Raw genomic sequence first — 21,381 nt, 5'->3', positions numbered from 1 at the left:
TGGGTGTGTCTAAAAGCCCTACTGTGTATGACAATCTCTGTTTCCAGGGTAAGGAAATTAGGAGCCAACCAAACTGCTATAGGATACAGGGGGAGGTGTTGATAAGTGGTAATGTCATGGGACCATTAACTCAGAAGCCTGGGGTAACGTTCTGGGGATCTGAGTTTGAATTCCATCATGGCTGATGGTGAAATTTGAATTCAATTTTTAAAAAATCTGAATTCTTTTTTAGAAGCTAACAGAATTGTAAACTTGCTTGATTTTATAAAGCCACATCCAATTCATTCATGTCCTTTAGGGAAGAGAATAAGTAATGCCGGAGATCTTAAAAAAAAGAGTAGATAAATCTCTTGGAACCTGATCAAGTGCATCCTAGGGCATTGTGGGAAGCTAGGGAAGACATTGCAGGGCCCCTAGCAGAGATATTTGTATCATCTATGACTGTGGCTAAGGTGCCACAAGGCTGGATATTGGCTAATACTGTGGCTTTATTAAAGAAAGGCTGCAACGAGAAGCCTGGGAAATATAGACCGGTGAGTTTGGCATCAGTGGTGGGTAAGTTGTTGGAGGAGATTCTGAGAGACAAAATTTACATGCATTTGGAGAGGCAAAGACATTAGGGATAGTCAGCATAGGCTTTGTACATGGGAAATCATGTTTCACAAACTTGATTGAGTTTTTTGAGGAAGTGATCAAGAAAAGAGATGAGGGCAGAGTGGTAGACATTGTCTACGTGGGCTTTAGTAAGGCCTTTGACAAGGTTCCATGAGGTGGACTGTTAGTAAAGTTAGGAGAAAGTGAGGACTGCAGATGCTGGAGATCAGCATTGAAGAATGTGGCTCTGGAAAAGCACAGTCTGGACTTTTGGTGGCCATACTCTAGCTACCAGACGCCCAGAGGATGAATGCCTCATCTTTCGCTTTGGGACTCTCCAACCACATGGGATCAATGTGGATTGCACCAGTTTCCTCATTTCCCCTCCCCCCACCTTATCCCAGATCCAACCTTCGAATTCGGCACTGCCCTCTTGAACTGTCCTACCTGCCCATCTCCCTTCCTACCTATCTGCTTCATCCTCCTCTCCAACCTATTACCTTCACCCCGACATTCATCTAACTATTATAATCCCAGCTACCTTCCCCCCCACAGCCCCATCCCTCTCCTATTTATCTCTCAGTCCGCTTAGGCCACCCTGTCATTCCTGATGAAGAGCTTATGCTCAAAACATCGACCCTCCTGCTCCTTGGATGTTGCCTGATCGCTGTGCTTTTCCAGCACCACACTCTTCAACTCTGGTTAGTAAAGTTAGATCACATAGGATTCAGGGAGAGCTTGCTGATTGGATACACAATTGGCTTGACAGTCGGAGGCAGAGGGTAGTGCTCGAGAGTTGTTTTTCAAACTGGAGGCCTACAACCAGCAGCATTCCAGAGGGAACAGTGATGGGTCCGCTGCTGTTTGTCATTTATCCAAATGATTTGGTTGAGAATATAGTAAGTTTGTGGATGACATCAAAATTGGCTTCACCAATTGGGCCAATGGGCCAATGAGTGGCAAATAGAGTTTCATTTAAATAAATGTGAGGTGCTACATTTTGGTAAGGCAAACAATGGTAGGACATACACAATAAATGGCAAGGCACTGGAAACTGTTGTTGAACAGAGAGACCTCGGGGGATCAGGTACATAGTTCTTTGAAGTTTGTGACACATGTAGACATGGCAGTTAAGAAGGCATTTAGCATGCTTGCCTTCATTGCTCTGACTGGGAGTGCTGTGTGCAGTTCTGGTTGCCCTGTTATAGGAAGCATATTATTTGGAGAGGATGCAGAAAAGATTTACAAGGATGTTATCAGGATTTGAGTTAGACGGAGTGGCTGGAGAATAATAACAAATAACAAAAGAGAAATACAGCACAGGAAGTGTGCCAATCATCATGCGCTAACTGAACTGAAAAACAAGCCTTCTGCCCTTATTTGATCTATATCCCACTCTTCCCTCCCTATTCATGTAACCATCCAGATGCCTCTTAAATGTCGCCATGCGTTGTTTCACCATCTCTTCTGGCAGTGCATTCCAGGCTTCTACCACTCTGTGCTTGAAAAACTTCCCTCGCACATCTTCCTTAAACATTCCCCCATTCACCTGTGCCCACTTGTAATTGAAACTTCAATCTTGCGAAAAAGCCTCTAATTATCCACTTTATCTATGTCTGTCATAATTTTGTAAATCTCTGTCAGGTCTCCTCCCAGTCGCTGTCTTTCTAGTGAAAATGATCCTAGTCTTTTTAACCTTTCCTCATAGCCAAAGCCCTCGAGACTAGGCAAGGTCCTGGTGAACTTTCCCTGCACTCTCTCTCTTCTAGGTGGCTATGTCCTGCTGGTAGCGTGGTGACCAAAACTACACACAATGCTCCAAATGCGGCCTAACAAAGATTTTATATTGCTGCAACATGGTTTGCCAACTCTTGTACACCATGCCCCGACCAATGAAGGCAAGCTTCAAGATTAAAGTGATGCTGGAAAAGCACAGCAGGTCAAGCAGCATCTGAGGAGCAGGAAAATCGATGTTTCAGGCAAAAGCCCTTCATCAGGAATCAATGAAGGCAAGCATGCTGTATGCCTTCTTAATTATACTGGCCACCTGTGTTGCCACTTATAGGGAACTGTGGACCTGCAGACCCAGATACGTCTGTACATTAATGTTCCTAAGGGTTCTGCCATTTACGATATATTCACATCTAAGTTCAATCCTCCAAAATGCATCACCTCGCATTTGTCTGAATTAAACTCCATCTGCCATTTCTGTGCTGAAGTCGCCAATCTATGTCCTGTTGTATCCTTTCATAATCATCGGCACTATCAGCAACTCCATCAATTTTTGTGGCATCTGCAACTTTATTAATCAGACCAACCAGATGTTTCTTCAGATCATCTATATATAATACAAACAACAGAGGACCTAAGACTGATCCCTGTGGAACACCACTAGTTACCAGTCCCCATTCTGAAAAACACCCTTCCACTGCTACCCTCTGTTTTCTATGACCAAGCCACTTCTGTATCCAACTAGCCAGCCCACCCTCAATCCCATGTGATTTTAGATTTTGTACCAAAGCTGGGACTTTTCTCATTGGAGAGTAGCAAGTTGAGGGGTGACCTTATAGAGGTTTATAAATAATGAGGGGCATAGATAAGGTGAATAGCAAAGGTCTTTTCCCTGGGGTTAGGGAGTTCCAAATGAGGGGGTATATTTTTAAGATGAGAGGAGAAAGATTTAATAGGGACTTGGGGGCAACTTTTTCACACAAAGGGTGGTTCATATGTAGAATGAATTCCCAGACAGAGTGGTAGAAAAGGTACAGTTACAACATTTAAAAGACACTTGGATATGTGTATGAATATAAGGTTGAGAAGGACATGGGCCAAGTGCAGGCAAATGGAACTAATTTAGCTTGGGAAACTTGGTTGGCATGGATGCATTGGACCAAAGGGTCTGTTTCTGTGAAGTATGACTTTATGGTCCTAAGATTCATCCCCAGCCTCCAATTAAAAATGGATTATTTAGTTGGACATTTTGCTTCGTAAGGCACAAACACTGAGCACCTTCCTGGAATACTGTGACAACTCCAGGTCACTCCTGACTAAAAAAAGACCTCTCCAAAAGTGCAGGGGTTTGAAGCCACGATTTGATCAGATACAGTAATCTCATGATTACAGTACTGAACAAATGGCCTATGTCCTGAAGATATAAATCATCATACTGACAACTAGCACACAGATAAAAGTCAAGTAACAATTGACTACAAACCTGCTTCTCACTTCTTACATTTGTTAGTTTCACCTCTGAGATATTTTCAAATGAAGAACACCTACTATTCCATAACAGACATGGTTAACATTTCCCTTAGCCTAGCTGTATAATATTATACTAGTGTATAATATTAACTCATAAATGGAAATTCATTGTCGATGCCAAGGTAGAAAATTAAAGGGCACTGACACCTATTCAGAATCCAGAACGTTAACTGGGTAATCAGTGCATTCAACATTTAATAGTGAAATGTGCTTCAGGTTCATTGAAACTGAGAGGAAGATTTCCAGGCCACGGATGTGGAAGTGGCTGGGAAAGTTTTACAAAATGCCTGGGACAGGTACGCTGATGCCTTCTCATATCCACTTTCCAGCAGCTGTCTGTACATACTGTCAGAAACCCTGCAGTGGTGGCAGGAATTCAATTGAGCAAACCGTGGAATATTCATGGTGTTACATGGGAAGCCAGAGAGGCAGGAGAGTGTGATACAACTGAATATTATATGGGGAAAACAGTAAGTCTTTGATCATCCCCAGGCAGAGGCTGGGCAATGCATGACAAACCCCTGCAGATTTTTTGTCATGAATAGCGCTCAGGGTGAAGAAACTGTCGTCAGTTCCTTCATCTTTAACTCATACCAATTAATTTCACTTTGCTCTCTTACGCATCACACACTTCAACAGCAACTTCACAGTGAAGACTATCGTTCAATCTCCTAATCATCCTCCTGCCCTCTTCAACCTGCCTGCCGTTCTGAAATGCATTGCCTTTCCAGAGCTGGGATCTTAATCAGGCATCTTACAGAAGATGAAACTGGAAGCCTCACTACTTTCGACTCTGCTTATGAAACTGGAAATTTAGCTGCATTTCTTTTAAAAATCAAGGTTGAAAAATTCAGACCCTATTTCCTATTTAAACAAGGCTTACTTCTCATACTGTCACTGAGAAACCTGCACAAGCAGGGTGATTGAGAAATTGTTTTGCTGTTGGCTATGACCTTCTTGAGCTGTCAGCGAGATAATCAACAGATTGCAGTTTGGGCTCAAGAGGGCGATATTACTCTGACACTGTGCCCCTGCTCAGTTCGTTGCGTGTGCTTGATGCTGGAAATCCAGCTCAGCTCTGAGCAGGGGCATGCCGCACACTCAATGAGTCATTCACTGTGGCACTTGGCAGGCCTGTTTTATCTGAGGGAGCATCTTCATAATCTGAGCATGTCCTTATCCAGTATTTATATTCAAATGCGTGCAGCATTTTTAATTGTAAACGATTTCTGGCCCATTCCTCGTGCTGTAAACTGGACACTGATGCAAATCAGAGTCCCTCCTGCAGTCACAGCCGAGATCACCTTAGTTCAGAACATAGCACTCACTTAGTTTAAAAGCACAAAAGCTTCATGCCTTCGGTTTGTTTTATATAAATTATTCTTCATTAATTTTATTTTCGTTTCATATTCAGGAACCTCCTCAGACTGTTTCATGATTCGATTGGGAGTGAAAAGTTCCACCTACCACACTGAGTAGTTCTATCTCCACAGTTGTTAAACAGACATGCTGGGCAGTAATTGCATTCTTCCAAGTGGCGATTCCTGTTCCTGAGCACTTCATCTAACTTCAATAAAGCATTTTTCAGGGCTGCTTCCAAAATTATTGTGCCTTTTTTGGACAATTCTACAGAAACACAGGGAAAAAAAGACATTTATTTTAAAGCAACATAATCTGTTTTGTTTCAAGATTTTAAAAAAATGTTCTGGCAGGCTATGTGAAATACTCCACTGTACTGTCCTATGTTGCAACACTGCAAGAGGACTTCATTAACTATGAAATGTTTGGAGCATCCGAGATCATGGAAGGCACTGCAAATCCAAACCATTTTTTACTTTTTATTTTGATATTGTTTGACAAAATTTGTGCTTTAAAACTGAAAGCCTAATATTTTTCAATATATAACAAGACTCAAGAAGGTTCTGGAAGCTTGGTCATTGAACATGTTCAAGAAAGAGGTAAAAACAATGACTGCAGATGCTGGAAACCAGATTCTGGATTAGTGGTGCTGGAAGAGCACAGCAGTTAGAATTTGAAGCTACTTGGATGTTCAAGAAAGAGATCAATAGATTTTTAGATACTAATGATATCAAAGAATGTGGTGATAGGTCAGGATAATGTCATTGAGTTAGATGATGCAGCAGGTGCAAAAGGCTGAATTGCCTACTCCCACTCCTATGTTCAAAATACTCAACAACTAATGTCACTTGGGGTATCATTAACTCATAAAAATGGTTTTGTGCTGCACCAAAGCTTACTTTAAACATTTTCAAGGTTAAACTGGTGTTACACAATCCATTCCACATGTCTCTAAACCAGTCTTAAATACCTTTGAACCTTGAACTATTCAAAACATGGGAGTGTGCGTGGGGTGGGGGTAGGGGGTAAGGTTGATCCACACCAGGATCATGGAATGGGATCGTAGCAAATTGCCAGCTGACATTTCACACCAACCTGTTATTCTGCTGAAGTTCATGGAACTGCTGTTCAAACACATTTCCTTGTCTTGTGATAATTTATACATGGTTTGAAATGTAAAATCTTTGCAATATTTTTTAGGTCAATGAAAACAGAAATTGGAATGGTGAAAAGTCAAGTAGCAATTGACTACAAGCCTGCTTCTCACTTCTTACATTTGTTAGTTTCACCTCTGAGATATTTTCAGATGAAGAACTCCTACTATTCTACAACAGACATGGTTAACATTTCCCTTAGCCTAGCTGACCTCAAACAACATGTTATCTGTCTGCTGTACAATACACAACACAAATCAGAATCATTCTTAATAATGAGGATTTATAACTCAGGGACTGAACATGTGAATTACTTTTGATTAAGTGATGTTTTAGTTAAAGATTGACATGTAATTATCTGTAATAATCTGAAAAACTGCAGATATCAAGTGTGGTCCTGAGTCTTAATGTCAGTGGGAAATTTTGACACTTTGTACTGCACAAGAATAGATCAGCACCTTCCTTCATTCATAAATGTCTCAGGTATTTAAGGGCTTGAATGTTATTGCTTCCTTTTATGTTTTAAATAATAGCATCTTCACTTTGGTTCCAAGCAAATAAGGACTCAAGTTTTCAATAACTTCATTTTTCCCCCACACCTACAGCAATTCACCTCTAAATATCTGACTGAAAGGTGATGCATTGATGCATACAGTCATGTATAAGTGTTTTGAAATGTTAGCTGGGTTTCCACATTTACAGTATTAATTTGTATCTACTGAATTGCTTGTGTTTTCAGTTAATGAGTACTGGCAGCAATATTATGCACGCTCACGTATTTTTCATGTATGTTTCTAAATGAATATATACACGTGTACCTGTACAAATAGTCCACAAGAATTCTTGTACACAACAGTTATAAGTAAAGTTTCTTTTATAAAAGCACAGAATAATTTACATGTCAACATGTCTCTGCAGTGTCACAAAGTAAAGGATAGCCTCACCTTCCAAGGCGCTGGGTGGCAGCTTATATACATCTCTGTTCAGTGGAGCAGCCAAGCTAAGATCCACAGCTAGGAAGAAATACAGCAACATCCTCCTCATAAACTTTCGTGAAGGGTTTGATTCCTTCAGATTGATTTTTAAAAACTTTTGAGATTCTAGTTCCTTTCTACTGGCAAATGATTCTTATTATTTGTTGCTGAAGTTTGCTTTGCACTGGTTTAGATGGTAGTAGGGACTGCAGAGTTTTATATATACATATAGGCTGAGGGGGAGCAGGAGTTTCCCATGAATTACAGACAAACAATTGAATTCATTACTGCAGAGAGTGGAGTTTGTAGAGCTGGCTGATTGTGGGGTGTCTGTCCTCCTTTGAATAGCTGCATTGTGCTCAGAACACAACCCAAACGGCAGCATCAAAGCTAAACTAATGATCAAGAGGCTGGGCGCTCGCATTGATCATTTTCATGCTTTTGTCTTCGAGAATAAAATATTGTCAGTTTGGATCGCTTTTGTCAGGGGAATATTCTGCCAGAAAAATTAAGGCGAACAAATCATTAAGCATGCTAGCCTGATCTGAAACACACATATGTAATTAATTACTAGCGGTCAACTGTTTTAAAAAGGCACTTCAAATGAACACTAGAATCGTTTCTTATTCCAAACTTTATGTAATCACCAAAACATAATAGAAGAACCAACAGGCCACTTTTGTGGTAATCACAAACAGCTTTGAAGAATAAATTGTGTCATTAAATTAGACTGCTTAAACTTTATAGTATTAAGACTCTGCTAAATCATTGAACAAAAAAGATTTTAATCTTATACTTGTTAAGCAAAGTTTAGTAATACGTAAAATACTGATCAAAAATGATTTGCAGGTGAGGAACATCTCAGCTTTAATTGAGTTTTTCATGTGCAAAAGTTACTTCAAATATTTTGTAGCGTTGTTCATAATAACTTTCTATTCCCAACTCATTTGGTTCTTTATTAAAGCTAAGATGTTAAATGAATACTTTGCATCTGCGTTTATCAAAGAGGGATATCTGACCCAGGCCATGGTGGCTGAGGAAAAATCTCACTAGAAAGAATCAAGATTTGTAAGTTTGAAGTGTTGGATAGACTATTGGTACTTCAAGTTGAAAGGCACCAGGTTTGATGAGATGCATGAAGGAGTTTTAAAGAAGTGAGTGAAACTTATAGGTTACTGATCATAATCTCAGTTTTCACTAGACTCAGGGGAGGTGCCGGAAGCCTGCAACATTGTAAAACATTGTGGACCTGTTCACAAAAGGTTTCTCAGCTAAGCCAAGTTCAACTTCAGTAGTGGTGAAGTATTTTTTTAAAAAACAATTATTATGGATAGAATTAGGAGTCACACAGAACTAGGTGGGTTGATCAGGAAGAGTCTGCATGGATTTCTAAAGGGGAAAGTTGGATTAACTTGGAGATTTTTGAAAGGTAACATAAATGTCTGATGAGGGTAACACCATTGATGTGGTGTACAAAGCCTTCTGGAGGGGTTTAGTACAGTGATAAACAATAAACATGTAAGGAAAGCTTTTGGTGAGGGAATAAAATTGAAGCTGCAATATGGATACAAAATTGGCTGGGTTGGGAATCTGAGAGTAATGGTCAATAGATATTTTTCAAACTAGAAGGTTTGTGGTACAGTATTTGGAACCTTGCCAATCCAGAGATATTAAAGATCTAGATCTAGGTATGCAGGGGACAATATCAAAGTTTGAAGATGACACAGAACTTAGAATTGTAAACTAGGAGGAGGTTAGTGTAGAACTCCAAAAAGGACATAAACTAGTTAGTGAAGTTGGTAAATAGTTGGGAGATGGGGTTCAATGTCGAGATGATGCACTTTGGTAAGAAGAACATTGAAAGACAGTATAAAACAGGGGCTGGAATTCCAAAGGTTGGACAGGACCTGGGTGCGTAAATGCACAGATCACTGATAGTGGCAGGACAGTTTGAGAGAACAATTCAAAAGTTTTATTAACAAGAGCATTCAAACAAGAGCAAGAGATGATGTTGAACTTGTACCAAACACTTGTTAGGCCTCAGCTGGAGTATTGTGTACAGTTGTGGACACTAAGTTATATTAACAATGTAGGGAGTGTGGAAACTATTTACAAGAATGGTTCCAGAGATAATAAATTTCAGTTATGAGGATGGATTCAAGAAGTTAAGACTGTTCTTCTTGAAGAGGAGGAGGTTAAAATGAGATTTGATTGAGGTTTTCATGATTGTGAGTGGGTTTGATAGTGTAGATAGGGAAATGTTGTTCCCACTCAAAAAAAGGTCAAGAACCAAAGGACACAGGTTTACTCTGAGTTGCAAAAGAAACTAATGTGATATGACGCAAACCATTTTCAAACAGTGAGTTGTTAGGGATGGAACGTATTGCCAAAGGTATGGTGGAGGCAGAGCTAATTGAAGCATTCAAGACAGTATTGGATGACTAGTTGGATTGAAATAATTGCAATGGTATGGATAAAAGGCAGGAGATTGGCTACAGATAATAACATTCACTGAAGAGCCAATGCAGGCATGATGGGCTGAATGGTCCTCTTCTGCACTGACAATTCTGTGATTCTGTGATTATGTACAGGTGCACTCTAGCAATCCTAACACTTTGTACACATTTTACCTGGGATTCACACCAGCCACATCATCAATGTATACACAATGAGCTGACCTGTGATTTTCTTTTGTGCAGATTGTACAGGTGCACCACATCTCACATTGATGCAAATATGGTGCCGTTTATCACAAGGAAATTCAGAATCCATGTGTCAGCAAATTTCTCAATCATAGTGGCAGCCCAGCTGCGATTTATACAGCAGCTTCAGTGTACAGATATTCTAATGACACAATTTACCACAGGAGAGAGCAACAAGTCAGTGCATAAAGAAATACCTGCAGTTTTAGATAACTAATTTACAAGCCAGAAGAACGAATGCTGTATTTTGTGTAATACTTTGCTCTTTGGCTATGCATTGCTGGATCATATCCTAGGTCTTGTAAGCAAATCATGACAATAACCAGGACCACAGATTTTGGCTCTATGAGCCTTTAAAAAAACAATTGTGGTTGTAGCAGTAAGTTGAAGTTAATGCTCAGCTCTATGAGCCAAGTAGATTGACTAAATAATTAGAAGACATACCCTATCAGTTTTCAGATGGCAGTTCTGCCAGAGAAAAATATTACATTTTTGTTTCAAGTTTTATAGTCTCTCTGTTAAGAAGTGTATTTTTAGTAGGGTACTTAAAATATTCATTGTTTTAGGCTGTACAAAGTGTGTACAATTATAACCATAACCGCAACCATCCATCCTGGAAATTGATTCTAACTTTGTAATTCGGCATTCTTCATTTGTCTTGATGAGTGTAAGACGAAGAGCATTGTCAACATATCTCTCCATTGACACCTGTCAAAAATAACAAAACTATCCTTTTCCTGTTTAAGAAGCCTTTGTGAGGAGACTGAATGATACAATAGAACTCTTTCAGTTCTCAAACTGTTCTGCAGTCAGTTCAGATTGAAGGGATGGAAGTATCTCCTCTATACACAGATGCTGAAAATTTTTGGAGTGCTGACAATGGAATGCAAGCTCAAATGAATTGTTTACAGGCTGGTTGGTTGCTAACATATTCCTTGCATACCAATTGAAGTTGAATTCTACCACCTGCATTTCTTTCCCAACAGCAGCATCTATCAAATTGTGATGCAATATTGCATAGATTTCAAAATGGCACTCTACCTTTGTCATGCTGCCTTCTAGCTATCACAGGCGACACTATTCAGATATGTTATGGCACAATCTGGAACTGGTGAGACTCAAACCCAGATCGTCTGGCCCACATTACCACTGTTGCCACAAGAGCCCTACTGTCTGGATTGTATTCTTATGTGGGTTACTATTACATTATGAACTTAGTTGACTGGCTGACTACCAATTGTATGTACAAAGAAAAAGATGGAACCTTTTATATTAGTGTGTCATGTTATAATGTCATTAAGCTGTCTTTAAGGTATATTGCCTACCTGAGATCTGTGCAATAATAAAATATCCCTCTTTATCCCTTTGATGAAAAGGAAACCTGCTATGGTAAATATACATTAGGATGCACATCGTTACATTATCTTTTATACATTAAGATAACACTTTGATGGACACGCATGTGGAGTTAATCCACGTATAATTTGCTTAACTCAGTTATTTAATGTCAATCTGTGGTGTGAAAGGATTTGAATCTTACTCTCAATGTCTGGTTGCTGACTGGTATGATCCTTTCAGTTTCAGAGTCATCATCTTGCATGATGGACACTTGTTCATGTCCAAATTGGATGTGCTCTATTTTTCACTGGAGGATTTGACCACTGTTCATGACAACATTGACCTGAGCTGGACAACAGCATTGTGCTTTTTTGTTTGCTCTATCAACCTGCCCTGCCATCTTCCGAGATTGATAGGTTCTTGTTGTCTAGAGGAATTAAGGGCTACGGGGAGAATGCTGGTAAGTGGAGCTGAAATGCGCATCAGCCATGATTGAATGGTGGAGTGGACTCGATGGGCCGAATGGCCTTACTTCCACTCCTATGTCTTATGGTCTTATGGTCTTCTGTGATCTGTGCACATCTACATCCATGTCCTTTTGCTCCTCTACACAGTTCAGAACGAATTCCCTATTTTGTATTGACCTCTATTCAAACAGAGGGAGATAATTTTAAATAGAATGTATTATCACTTTTATTTGGATTATTAAAACAATTTATGACAGTTTTACCTTAATACTGCTGTAGAATATTTCAGATAATATTTTGCCTAATTAGGATACAGAAATGTATATGGCTGGCACACAGGAGAATAGTAAGCCAATAAGTATAAGGTGACAAAATGGCAGCACCAGATCAGAGACATGCTGCATATTCTGCCTATTTCTCCTTTTTTTAAATTTAAATTTAGCATATATTCAATATCTTCTTTTAAATTTTGTACCATTGATTTTTTTCAATAATAAAGTTATTACTTGTTCAGTCTGTAACTGTTAACTTTTAATATCTTTGCCATACAATTGGTGGATATTCATCTCCAGTGTAGTTACCAGATATTTTATTCCAGGTTTAATTTTATACACTACTAGCAAACAGAGTGGTGTTGACCACTTTGCTGACTATATGGCCAGCTGTTACAATGATCAGTTTATCTTCCTTCACTCTTAATTAAACTGAGATAAACAGAGCACCAGCATGTGCTTAAAATGAAATTTCCCATTGAGGGAGAACAGTGAAAGAGAAAGTTGTGCTGTAATCCAGAAATTTTCAGAAGTTTTCACAGACAGTTCTAGTCAGCATATTGATCTGATAACATAAACTTATCATAAATATTATCATATGTTATAATGCTGAAGGCATGGGTAGTAGCATGCTCTGATTATTTGGTATATTTTTCAAAGGGTCCAAGTGTATGTTGAATGAAGGTGCATGTTAATAATTCAGTGTCCTTGCACCCTTGAAAGGACTGAAAATGTTGTTGTTCACATACCCAAATTCCTATAATGTATTCTCACAGGGAAATCCTTTGTTTGTGGGCATTTTAAAATCTTCCCCACTGTGAAAATTTGTGTCAGGCAGGGGTTTCTTAATATTTGGGATTTTCTTTGTTAGAAATCATTCTGGAATTTGTATTGTTGCTAAGCAATACTGGGTTATATAATTAAAACCCCACTGGCTTATTTGCAATGTTAATCCCCAAAATATTTACCAGTATTTAACAATTCATCATCAGTACCAGACACAGTCAAATAATATTTCTTTTTATCATATGATCAACATGTGTCTGTGAAATTTTCAGTTTGCTTATATGTTTACAATGTGTTACAAGGAAATATTCCACAGCTGAAGCTCATTCTTCATTCAGTGAAAGTACAGAAATTTCTTTAATATAAACATTTTTATCTCTATTTACTTTTCATTTAACAGAATTCTTTTTCAGTTATTGAGAGTGGGGAGTTGTAGTTTACACATCTCAAAACTTAGTGTGCAGTCCCAATACACATACGACATATATCTTCAGGGGGGAATTTTATTTTCACCAGCTGGACAGTAATTTGGCAAAGCAAATTAACCATCTTTTATAAGTTTTTCATTTTCTAGAAAAAACAACCACAGAAAAGATACTGGTCAGGAAGAGGCCATTCAGCCCATGATGCCTATGCCATCTGAATGAACTAGCTATCCATTCTAATCTCACTTGCCAGCTCCCAATCTGTAGCCTCACAGATTGCAGATTTGGTTTCTTTTCAAGGGAGTTGAAGGTTTCCACCTCATCGATCAAACTGGGCAGCAAATTCCAGACATGAACCACCCTCTGGGTGAAAATGTTTTTCTTCATGTCCCCTGTAAACCTTCTACTAAGACCCTAAATCTGGTAATTGAACTTTCTGCTGAGGGAAAACAGTTTTTCCTGCCCACTCTATCTGAGCCCCTCGCTATTTTGTATACCTCAATTAAGTAACCCCTCAGTATTCTCTGTTCTACCCTATCTAATCGTTCTTCATAGCATTTTCAAGTCTTATACTGTCTTTAAAGCAATTATGTTCCTCTTGTAAGGTGATGACCAGAACTGTAGACAAAACTCCACTGGTCTAACTAGTGTCTTATATTGTTCCAGCAACACTTCTCTGCCAGTCCCATAGAAATCTCTGGACATGCACATGAAGGGCTCTCATTGCATTTATATCCTTCTAATATTCTCCCACTTATTCTGTATTCCCCAGCTTTGTTTGTCCACTTTAAATGCATAAACTCTCAATCCATCAGATTGAAATCCATTTTCCACTTTGCCACCCATTCAGCCAAACCATTGACATCATCCTGTGGTCAAAGGGATCTATAATGCAAGGGCAATCTGCATCTCTTTCTGGGTATTTAAACAAAAATTGAAATCATTATTGCAGTTCTACAAAGAAAGTTATTTTGTTGTTTCATAGCTATCGTGGCCAAGAGAAGGAATCCAACATATAAGATAGAATTCCTCAAAAGTATTTAGATATCCATATCTATATATCACAAAATGCTACCTGTAAAGATTAATGGGAAATGGAAAGTAAGTAGGTCAATGATGTTGAGATACAGATCAGTCCATGTAACAGAGGATGAAATAGACTGTTTCTATGTTCCTGCAGAGGAATTATTTTGTGTTTCTCATGTGTCAATAAAGCATTGTGTCAATAATGTAGCTACTAATGTGCCAGGTTGTACTACAGCCAACCCATTTAACATTGAGGTACATCCAGATACGTAGCAGACTTGATTGAACCCTGGGTCAGACGGGAACCTTTAACCAGAGCTATCCAGGCTGAGGCATAGATTTTTCTGTCACACAGGAACCAGAACATGGTAATAAAGAATGAGCAGGTAGGTTTAGGGGATGGGGGAGAATAAAGGGACGAGGATGGAGAGTAGTCTGGCTGAAGTGCCAAGGGAAGCTGGTTTTGATACAAATGGTCAAGTTTCTAATCCAGTGCAGCTAATTTTCTTCAAGGCATTACACTCAGGCTAAAGCACCAAGGGCTGTCAATAAATAGATCTCAGCAATGGTTGAAGCAGTTCACCAAACCCATCAGCTGCAGACAGCAATTTACATTTGGAATACTGTAGATCCAGAAGCATGGGTCACACTCTCAGTCAGATCTTAGTCACTGACTGGTCACCATAAGTCAAGGAACATCCATATTTTCATAAACTATGACCCATAACCTTTCATGCAGATTATCCATTATACCAAGTATTTACTTTGTTAAATTCACCAGCCTTATTTTGAATCTTAGCTTTACAAGGTTTGCATCTGACACCTGTACAGCAGAACTAGATTGCAATCTTTTCTCTGGTATAATTACAGCAATCTTCCTTACATCCAGTCTAGCTTTTGCCCACTTGTGCCCAATGGTAGAGATTAATGTAGAGCAGGAATTCTAAGCTTCAATTATGATTGTCCATGAGCTGCTGCCTGTCACAATGGTAATAAGTGCCTCTTCACCCTCTTCTGCCTCTTCCTGTGAGATCAAAGTGGCTCTTCTTCCTTTTCCAATCCCTCTCAGGGGAGTGGAGATGGATCTTGACTCTGGGAGCCTCCAGTAAAAAATCTAGACAAATTAGGGGGCAGTATGTGTGATCATTGTAAATAGATCTTTGCAACAAACCATTTGAAGCTTGTGAATATAGGTTTGTGGAACAAAGACGAAGAAACGTTAAGGATATGTAAATAAATTGGAGTAACCACATACCTCTATGTGAAATACCCTCTACTCTATCTCTGGCCACATCTTCTCTAGTCCAATCTCAATCACAGCCAGCACTACCATTACAAGGGGAGTGATGTCATGCAGTTGAGCTTCCCTTCCCCCCAGTCAGAGCCTATAAATGCCTGTTACATGTTGTTTTGTTCTGAATGAGAAAGGTGATGGTTATAATGAATGTTATAGTAGATGTATGCGATGTCTCACATAGTTCAAGATCATTGTGAACTATGTGATGCATGCTTCAGAAGGATGTATTGGTGTGAGGTGTGTAAATTTGAGAATAGAATTAGAAATTGAAAGAAGTGTGTTGGAGTTGTGATAGAGGTGGTGGTGCATTGAAGTATATTTGTGAGATGGGATATTATCGCAACTACTCATGTCAAATTGTTGCATTTTTGGCTGTGCTGGTGACATGTCTTCAGGGCAGTGTCTATGATCTCCATAGTTATTTCTTTCTATATCAACTACATTATTTTTCTCTGTGGTCTTCTGTTCCTCTGAACCTCCTCCATCTAAGAACCTCCTCCTCATCCTCCTCCAGTCCTGATATATGTCATTGTCTGTCAGACAGGGCAGTTCATACCATCAATGATAGTGTTTGTAGGAAGGCTACATATACTGGAAAAAAGGTGCAGATCTGCAGCAAAGAAGATGGAGAAGAGGGTTGGTGCAGTAACACAACCTGGTTTGGCCAAGTATTCCCTGAGATAGAGTCTGTGATGGTTTCACTGGGAGGATCATTGATTGTATTCCTTTATCAATGGGGAAAAACAGTGACAAATATCTGAGGGCAGTGACATTCAAGAAGGATACTGTGATGAAAGATGTGTGACTTATATATCTTAACCTCATTTTCTTTTGGAGTTTAGATTTTAAACTAGTGGCATAAGGATGTTGTTCTCTTTTTGTGAACATGTTAATAATTAACTAGGTCAATCTTTCTGGATTTTAAACCAGGATATGCCTCTCTGAGTGTTAATTTCTTTTTGTATGTAACATCCACTGACACTAATGATCTGATTATAAATTCTGACTGCATATGCTTATCTCTGACTTTTTTAAATGCACATTTGCATACACATGTGCACTATCAAGCCAATTTTTAAACTTTTAAAAAAAATCTACTTTGATCACAGTGTTATTTTGTTACCTATCTCCCTTCTCATTTTTCTTTCATTTTTAAGGGTTTGATAGTTTATTTTCAATTATTTCAGAAATGTTGCCACTATGCAAGCACTGGATGTCAGCCAATGCAGCCTTGTTTGTATTGTGGGGTTTGAAGACAGGAGAAAGAAAGCATCAAAAGACATGAACTTGCTTTTGGGTTTAGAATAGCTGAAGATTTAAAAGAGAGAGAACTCAGAGATTAGAAAGCTCTTGGCTAGCTCAAAGGATACATAACGTAGTTAGAAGTGTGCATAGGCTGTCCAAAAATAAAAGGAGATTGCTCAGAACAGTTAAGGAAATAAGTCACCTGATGAAGGAATGTGGTTTGTGGAAACTTTCAGGCCAGGAGTGTTTGATTAGAAGTCTGCTTCAGCAACTCAAAGCTGAGAAAGTCTTAAATCTCAGTTGTTTGGGGATTCAAAGAAAAGACTTTGCATCTCACAAAACAGGAACTGGGAGGAAGCAAGTAGCTAAATTAAACCTATAGATTTGACAGGGAAGAGAAATTTCTCTGTTTTATGAATAACTGTGAAATGATGGCATTGCAGAGGCTTTGTATTGTCATGTGTTTCGAAATCTTTCAACTTGTATTACATTTAGATAGCTTGGTTTGATTATTTTATGTTTAATTCTCTTCCGGAGTATAATTCCGTTTTATTGTTAAACCTTATACATTTGTGTTTCAGTGATAGACCGCCACATTAAATCATTAAATTAAGAAAAAGAAAATATGTCATGCCAGATTTCATTCTGGGACCTGACTTGTCTCAGTATTAACATCAGTTCAGATTATAACAAAAATCTATATGTCTTCAAGATCATGAAATTGAAAAAGGTCAAAATTCTGTAGCTGGTGCAGTTCCTTGCATTTTTCTTGGATTTGCTGTGGTTTGTCATATCTGTGGTGCCTCTCAAAGGCTGAAGACTGTATTGCACCTCTGAAAGGAGCTCTTCAGCACCTAGGAGGGGTTTATGGAGGGCAACTCTTGCAATGATCATACTTGTAGAACTCAGCTGGGATACGCCTATGTAGTTACTGCAATAAGATTGTCACCACAATGATAACATTCCTTCAGCAAAATACCCACAGACCTTGAGGTAAACTACAGAAAAGATGGGAATTTTTTCAACTTACATCAGCTTCAATTCAAACCTAAAACCATTCCAACGTCAGTCATTGAGCTTCATTTTGCAAGCGGTGCTCAGACGATGCACACTCAGAAACTCAGTTCCAGGTCCAAGTCAGCTCCTTCTCCCAAGCATATAAGAAAATAGACCTTTCACTGAACACCTACAAAATTAAACCATTCTCTTCTAAGCAGTTTCCACAGCATAACAACACTCAATTTAATAAGATCAATGGTGGGATCCAGGAAAATATGGCTCACTTTTCATAACTTGGAAATCTCCCTGTAATGAAGCCAGACTTGTCTATGAACTTTTCTTCTCCTCCAAAGTGCAAACTCAACCTTTGGCCAACTGACAAAAAGAATATCTGAGGAACAGGATCTCAAACCAGAGACTAATGCCATGGTTTACTAGGCAGCAGTGAATCCAATGCTCCTAGATCCTTCAGTGATTTGAACAACCTACAGCAGACACCCCAAAGCACTAAGAAGTATCTCCAACATTGCCTTGTTGAGATCCTCCAAATCTGATGACAAGAAATACAATCAAAAATCATCCTCTCCTGAGCTAACATGGCCAGCATAGTTTCTTAGTAACAGAAGCAGGAGTAGGCCATTTGACCCATCGAGCCTGCTCCTCCATTCATAATGATCATGGCAGATCTATGCATATCACAGCTCCTCCTACCTGCATTATCTCTATAACCCTTAATTCCCCTACCATGCAAAAACCCACCCAACGGCGTCTTGAATATATTTAATGAAGTTGCCTCTATTGCTTCGTTGAGCAGAGAATTCCATAGATTCACTATTCTCTGGGAAAAACAGTTCCTCCTCATCTTTATCCTAAATCTACTCGTGCTAATCTTGAGGCCATGTCCCCTAGTCCTAGTCTCACCCACGGGTGGAAACAACTTGCCTGCCTCTATCTTATCTATCACTTCCATAATTTTATATGTTTCTATAAGGTCCCCTCACATTCTTCTAAATTCTACTGAGCACAGTCCCAGGCAGCTCAACTTCTCATTGGGTAACGCCCTCATCTCCAGAATCAATCTGGTGAACCTCCTCTGCACCAGCTCCAAAGCCACTATATCCTTCCTCAATTAAGGAGACCAGAACTAAGCACAATACTCCAGGTACAGTCTCACCAACACCTTGTACAATTGCAGCAGAACCTCCCAGCTGCTCTTCAATTCCATCCCTCTCACAATGAAGGTCAATATTCCTTTCTCCTTCCTGATTGCCTGGAGCACCTGCAAAACGACTTTTCACAATTCATGTACGAGCACTCCTAAATCTTTCTTCACAACAGCATGCTGCAATCTTTCACCACTTAAATAGTACTCTAACCTACTATTTTTACTTCCAAAGTGGATACCTCGCATTTACCAACATTGCACTCCATCTGCCGGACCCTTGCCCACTCACTTAACCTATCTAAATAGAGTCATAGAGACATAGAGATGTACAGCATGGAAACAGACCCTTCGGTCCAACCCGTCCATGCCGACCAGATATTCCAACCCAATCTAGTCCCACCTGCCAGCACCCGGCCCATATCCCTCCAAACCCTTCCTATTCATATACCCATCCAAATGCCTCTTAAATGTTGCAATTGTATCAGCCTCCACCACTTCCTCTGACAGCCCATTCCATACCTGTACCACCCTCTGCGTGAAAAAGTTGCCCCTTAGGTCTCTTTTATATCTTTCCCCTCTCACCCTAAACCTTTGCCTCTAGTTCTGGACTCCCCCACTCCAGGGAAAATACTTTGTCTATTTATCCTATCCATGCCCCTCATAATTTTGTAAACCTGTATAAGATCACCCTTTAGCCTCCGACGCTCCAGGGAAAACAGCCCCACCCTGTTCAGCCTCTCACTTTAGCTCAGATCCTCCAACCCTGGCAACACCCTTGTAAATCTTTTCTGAACTCTTTCAAATTTCACAACATCTTTCCGATAGGAAGGAGACCAGAATTGCACACAGTATTCCAACAGTGGCCTAACCAATGTCCTGTACAGCTGCAACATGACCTCCCAACTCCTGTACTCAATACTCTGACCAATAAAGGAAAGCATACCAAACACCTTCTTCACTATCCTATCGACCTGCGACTCCACTTTCAAGGAGCTATGAACCTGCACTCCAAGGTCTCTTTGTTCAGCAACACTCCCTAGGACCTTACCATTAAATGTATAAGTCCTGCTAAGATTTGCTTTCCCAAAATGCAGCACCTCGCATTTATCTGAATTAAACTCCATCTGCCATTTCTCAGCCCATTGGCCCATCTGGTCCAGATCCTGTTGTAATCTGAGGTAACCCTCTTCGCTGTTCACTACACCTCCAATTTTGGTGTAATCTGCAAACTTACTAACTGTACCTCTTATGCTCGCATCTAAATCATTTATGTAAATGACAAAACATAGAGGGCCCAGCACTGATCCTTGTGGCACTCCACTGGTCACAGGCCTCCAGTCTGAAAAACAACCCTCCACCACCACCCTCTGTCTTCTATCTTTGAGCCAGTTCTGTACCCAAATGGCTAGTTCTCTCTGTATTCCATGAGATCTAACCTTGCTAATCAGTCCCCCATGGGGAACCTTGTCGAACGCCTTACTGAAGTCCATATAGATCACATCTACTACTCTGCCCTCATCAATCTTCTTTGTTACTTCTTCAAAAAACTCAATCAAGTTTGTGAGGCATGATTTCCCATGCACAAAGCCATGTTGAGTATCCCAAATCAGTCCTTGCCTTTCCAAATACATGTACATCCTGTCCCTCAGGATTCCCTCCAACAACTTGCCTACCACCGAGGTCAGGCCCACCAGTCTATAGTTCCCTGGCTTGTCTTTACCGCCTTTCTTAAACAGTGGTCTGTCTGCAGATCCTCCACATCCTCTGCACAGTTTGCCTTTCCACTCAATTTAGTGTCATAAGCAAATTTGGATACATTACCTTGGTCACCAAATCATTTATATATATTGTGAACATTTGAGGGCCCAACACCAACCCCTGCAGCATCCCACTCACCGCTGATCTCCAACCAGCGAAACACCCATTTATCCCAACTCTCTGCTTTCTATGGTTAACCAGTCCTCTATCTATGCTAGTATGTGGCATCTTATCGAACACCTTCTAGAAATCCAAGTATACAACATCCGCATGTTCCCCACCTTGTTACTTTCTCAAAGATCTTCAGTAAGTTTGTCAAACACGACTTTCCCGTTCTGAATCCATGCTGTGTCTGCCTGATAGAACCCTTTCTATCCAGGTATCTCACTATTTCTTCTTTAAGGATAGTCTCCAGCACTTTCCTGACTATACATGTTAAGCTAACTGGGCTACTGTTACCTGCTTTTTGCCTACACCCTTTTTTAAACAGTGGTGTGACAATTCGCTGTCTTCCGGCCCACCGGGATCTGCCCAGAATCCAGTGAATTTTGGTAAATTA

General features: G+C 39.8%; 1 protein-coding gene across 1 annotated transcript in view; it reads right to left on the bottom strand.

Annotated features, from left to right (window-relative positions):
* prss56 (serine protease 56) overlaps window positions 1-7,593 on the bottom strand; it is a 63,895-nt gene extending 56,302 nt beyond the window's left edge. Inside the window, exons 1-2 of the mRNA XM_072572404.1 lie at window positions 7,313-7,593; window positions 5,323-5,481 (exon numbers count right to left, since the gene is read on the bottom strand). Of these exons, the coding sequence (XP_072428505.1) occupies window positions 5,323-5,481; window positions 7,313-7,412 (259 nt within the window). The 5' untranslated portion in view covers window positions 7,413-7,593. The remainder of the gene's footprint in view (window positions 1-5,322; window positions 5,482-7,312) is intronic.
* Between the last annotated feature and the right edge of the window lie 13,788 nt (window positions 7,594-21,381).

The sequence above is a fragment of the Chiloscyllium punctatum genome, chromosome 6 (assembly GCF_047496795.1).
Source record: "Chiloscyllium punctatum isolate Juve2018m chromosome 6, sChiPun1.3, whole genome shotgun sequence".
Lineage (NCBI taxonomy): Eukaryota > Metazoa > Chordata > Chondrichthyes > Orectolobiformes > Hemiscylliidae > Chiloscyllium > Chiloscyllium punctatum.
Note: the sequence above shows the minus strand (reverse complement) of the source record. Positions and strands in the feature narration are given on the sequence as shown.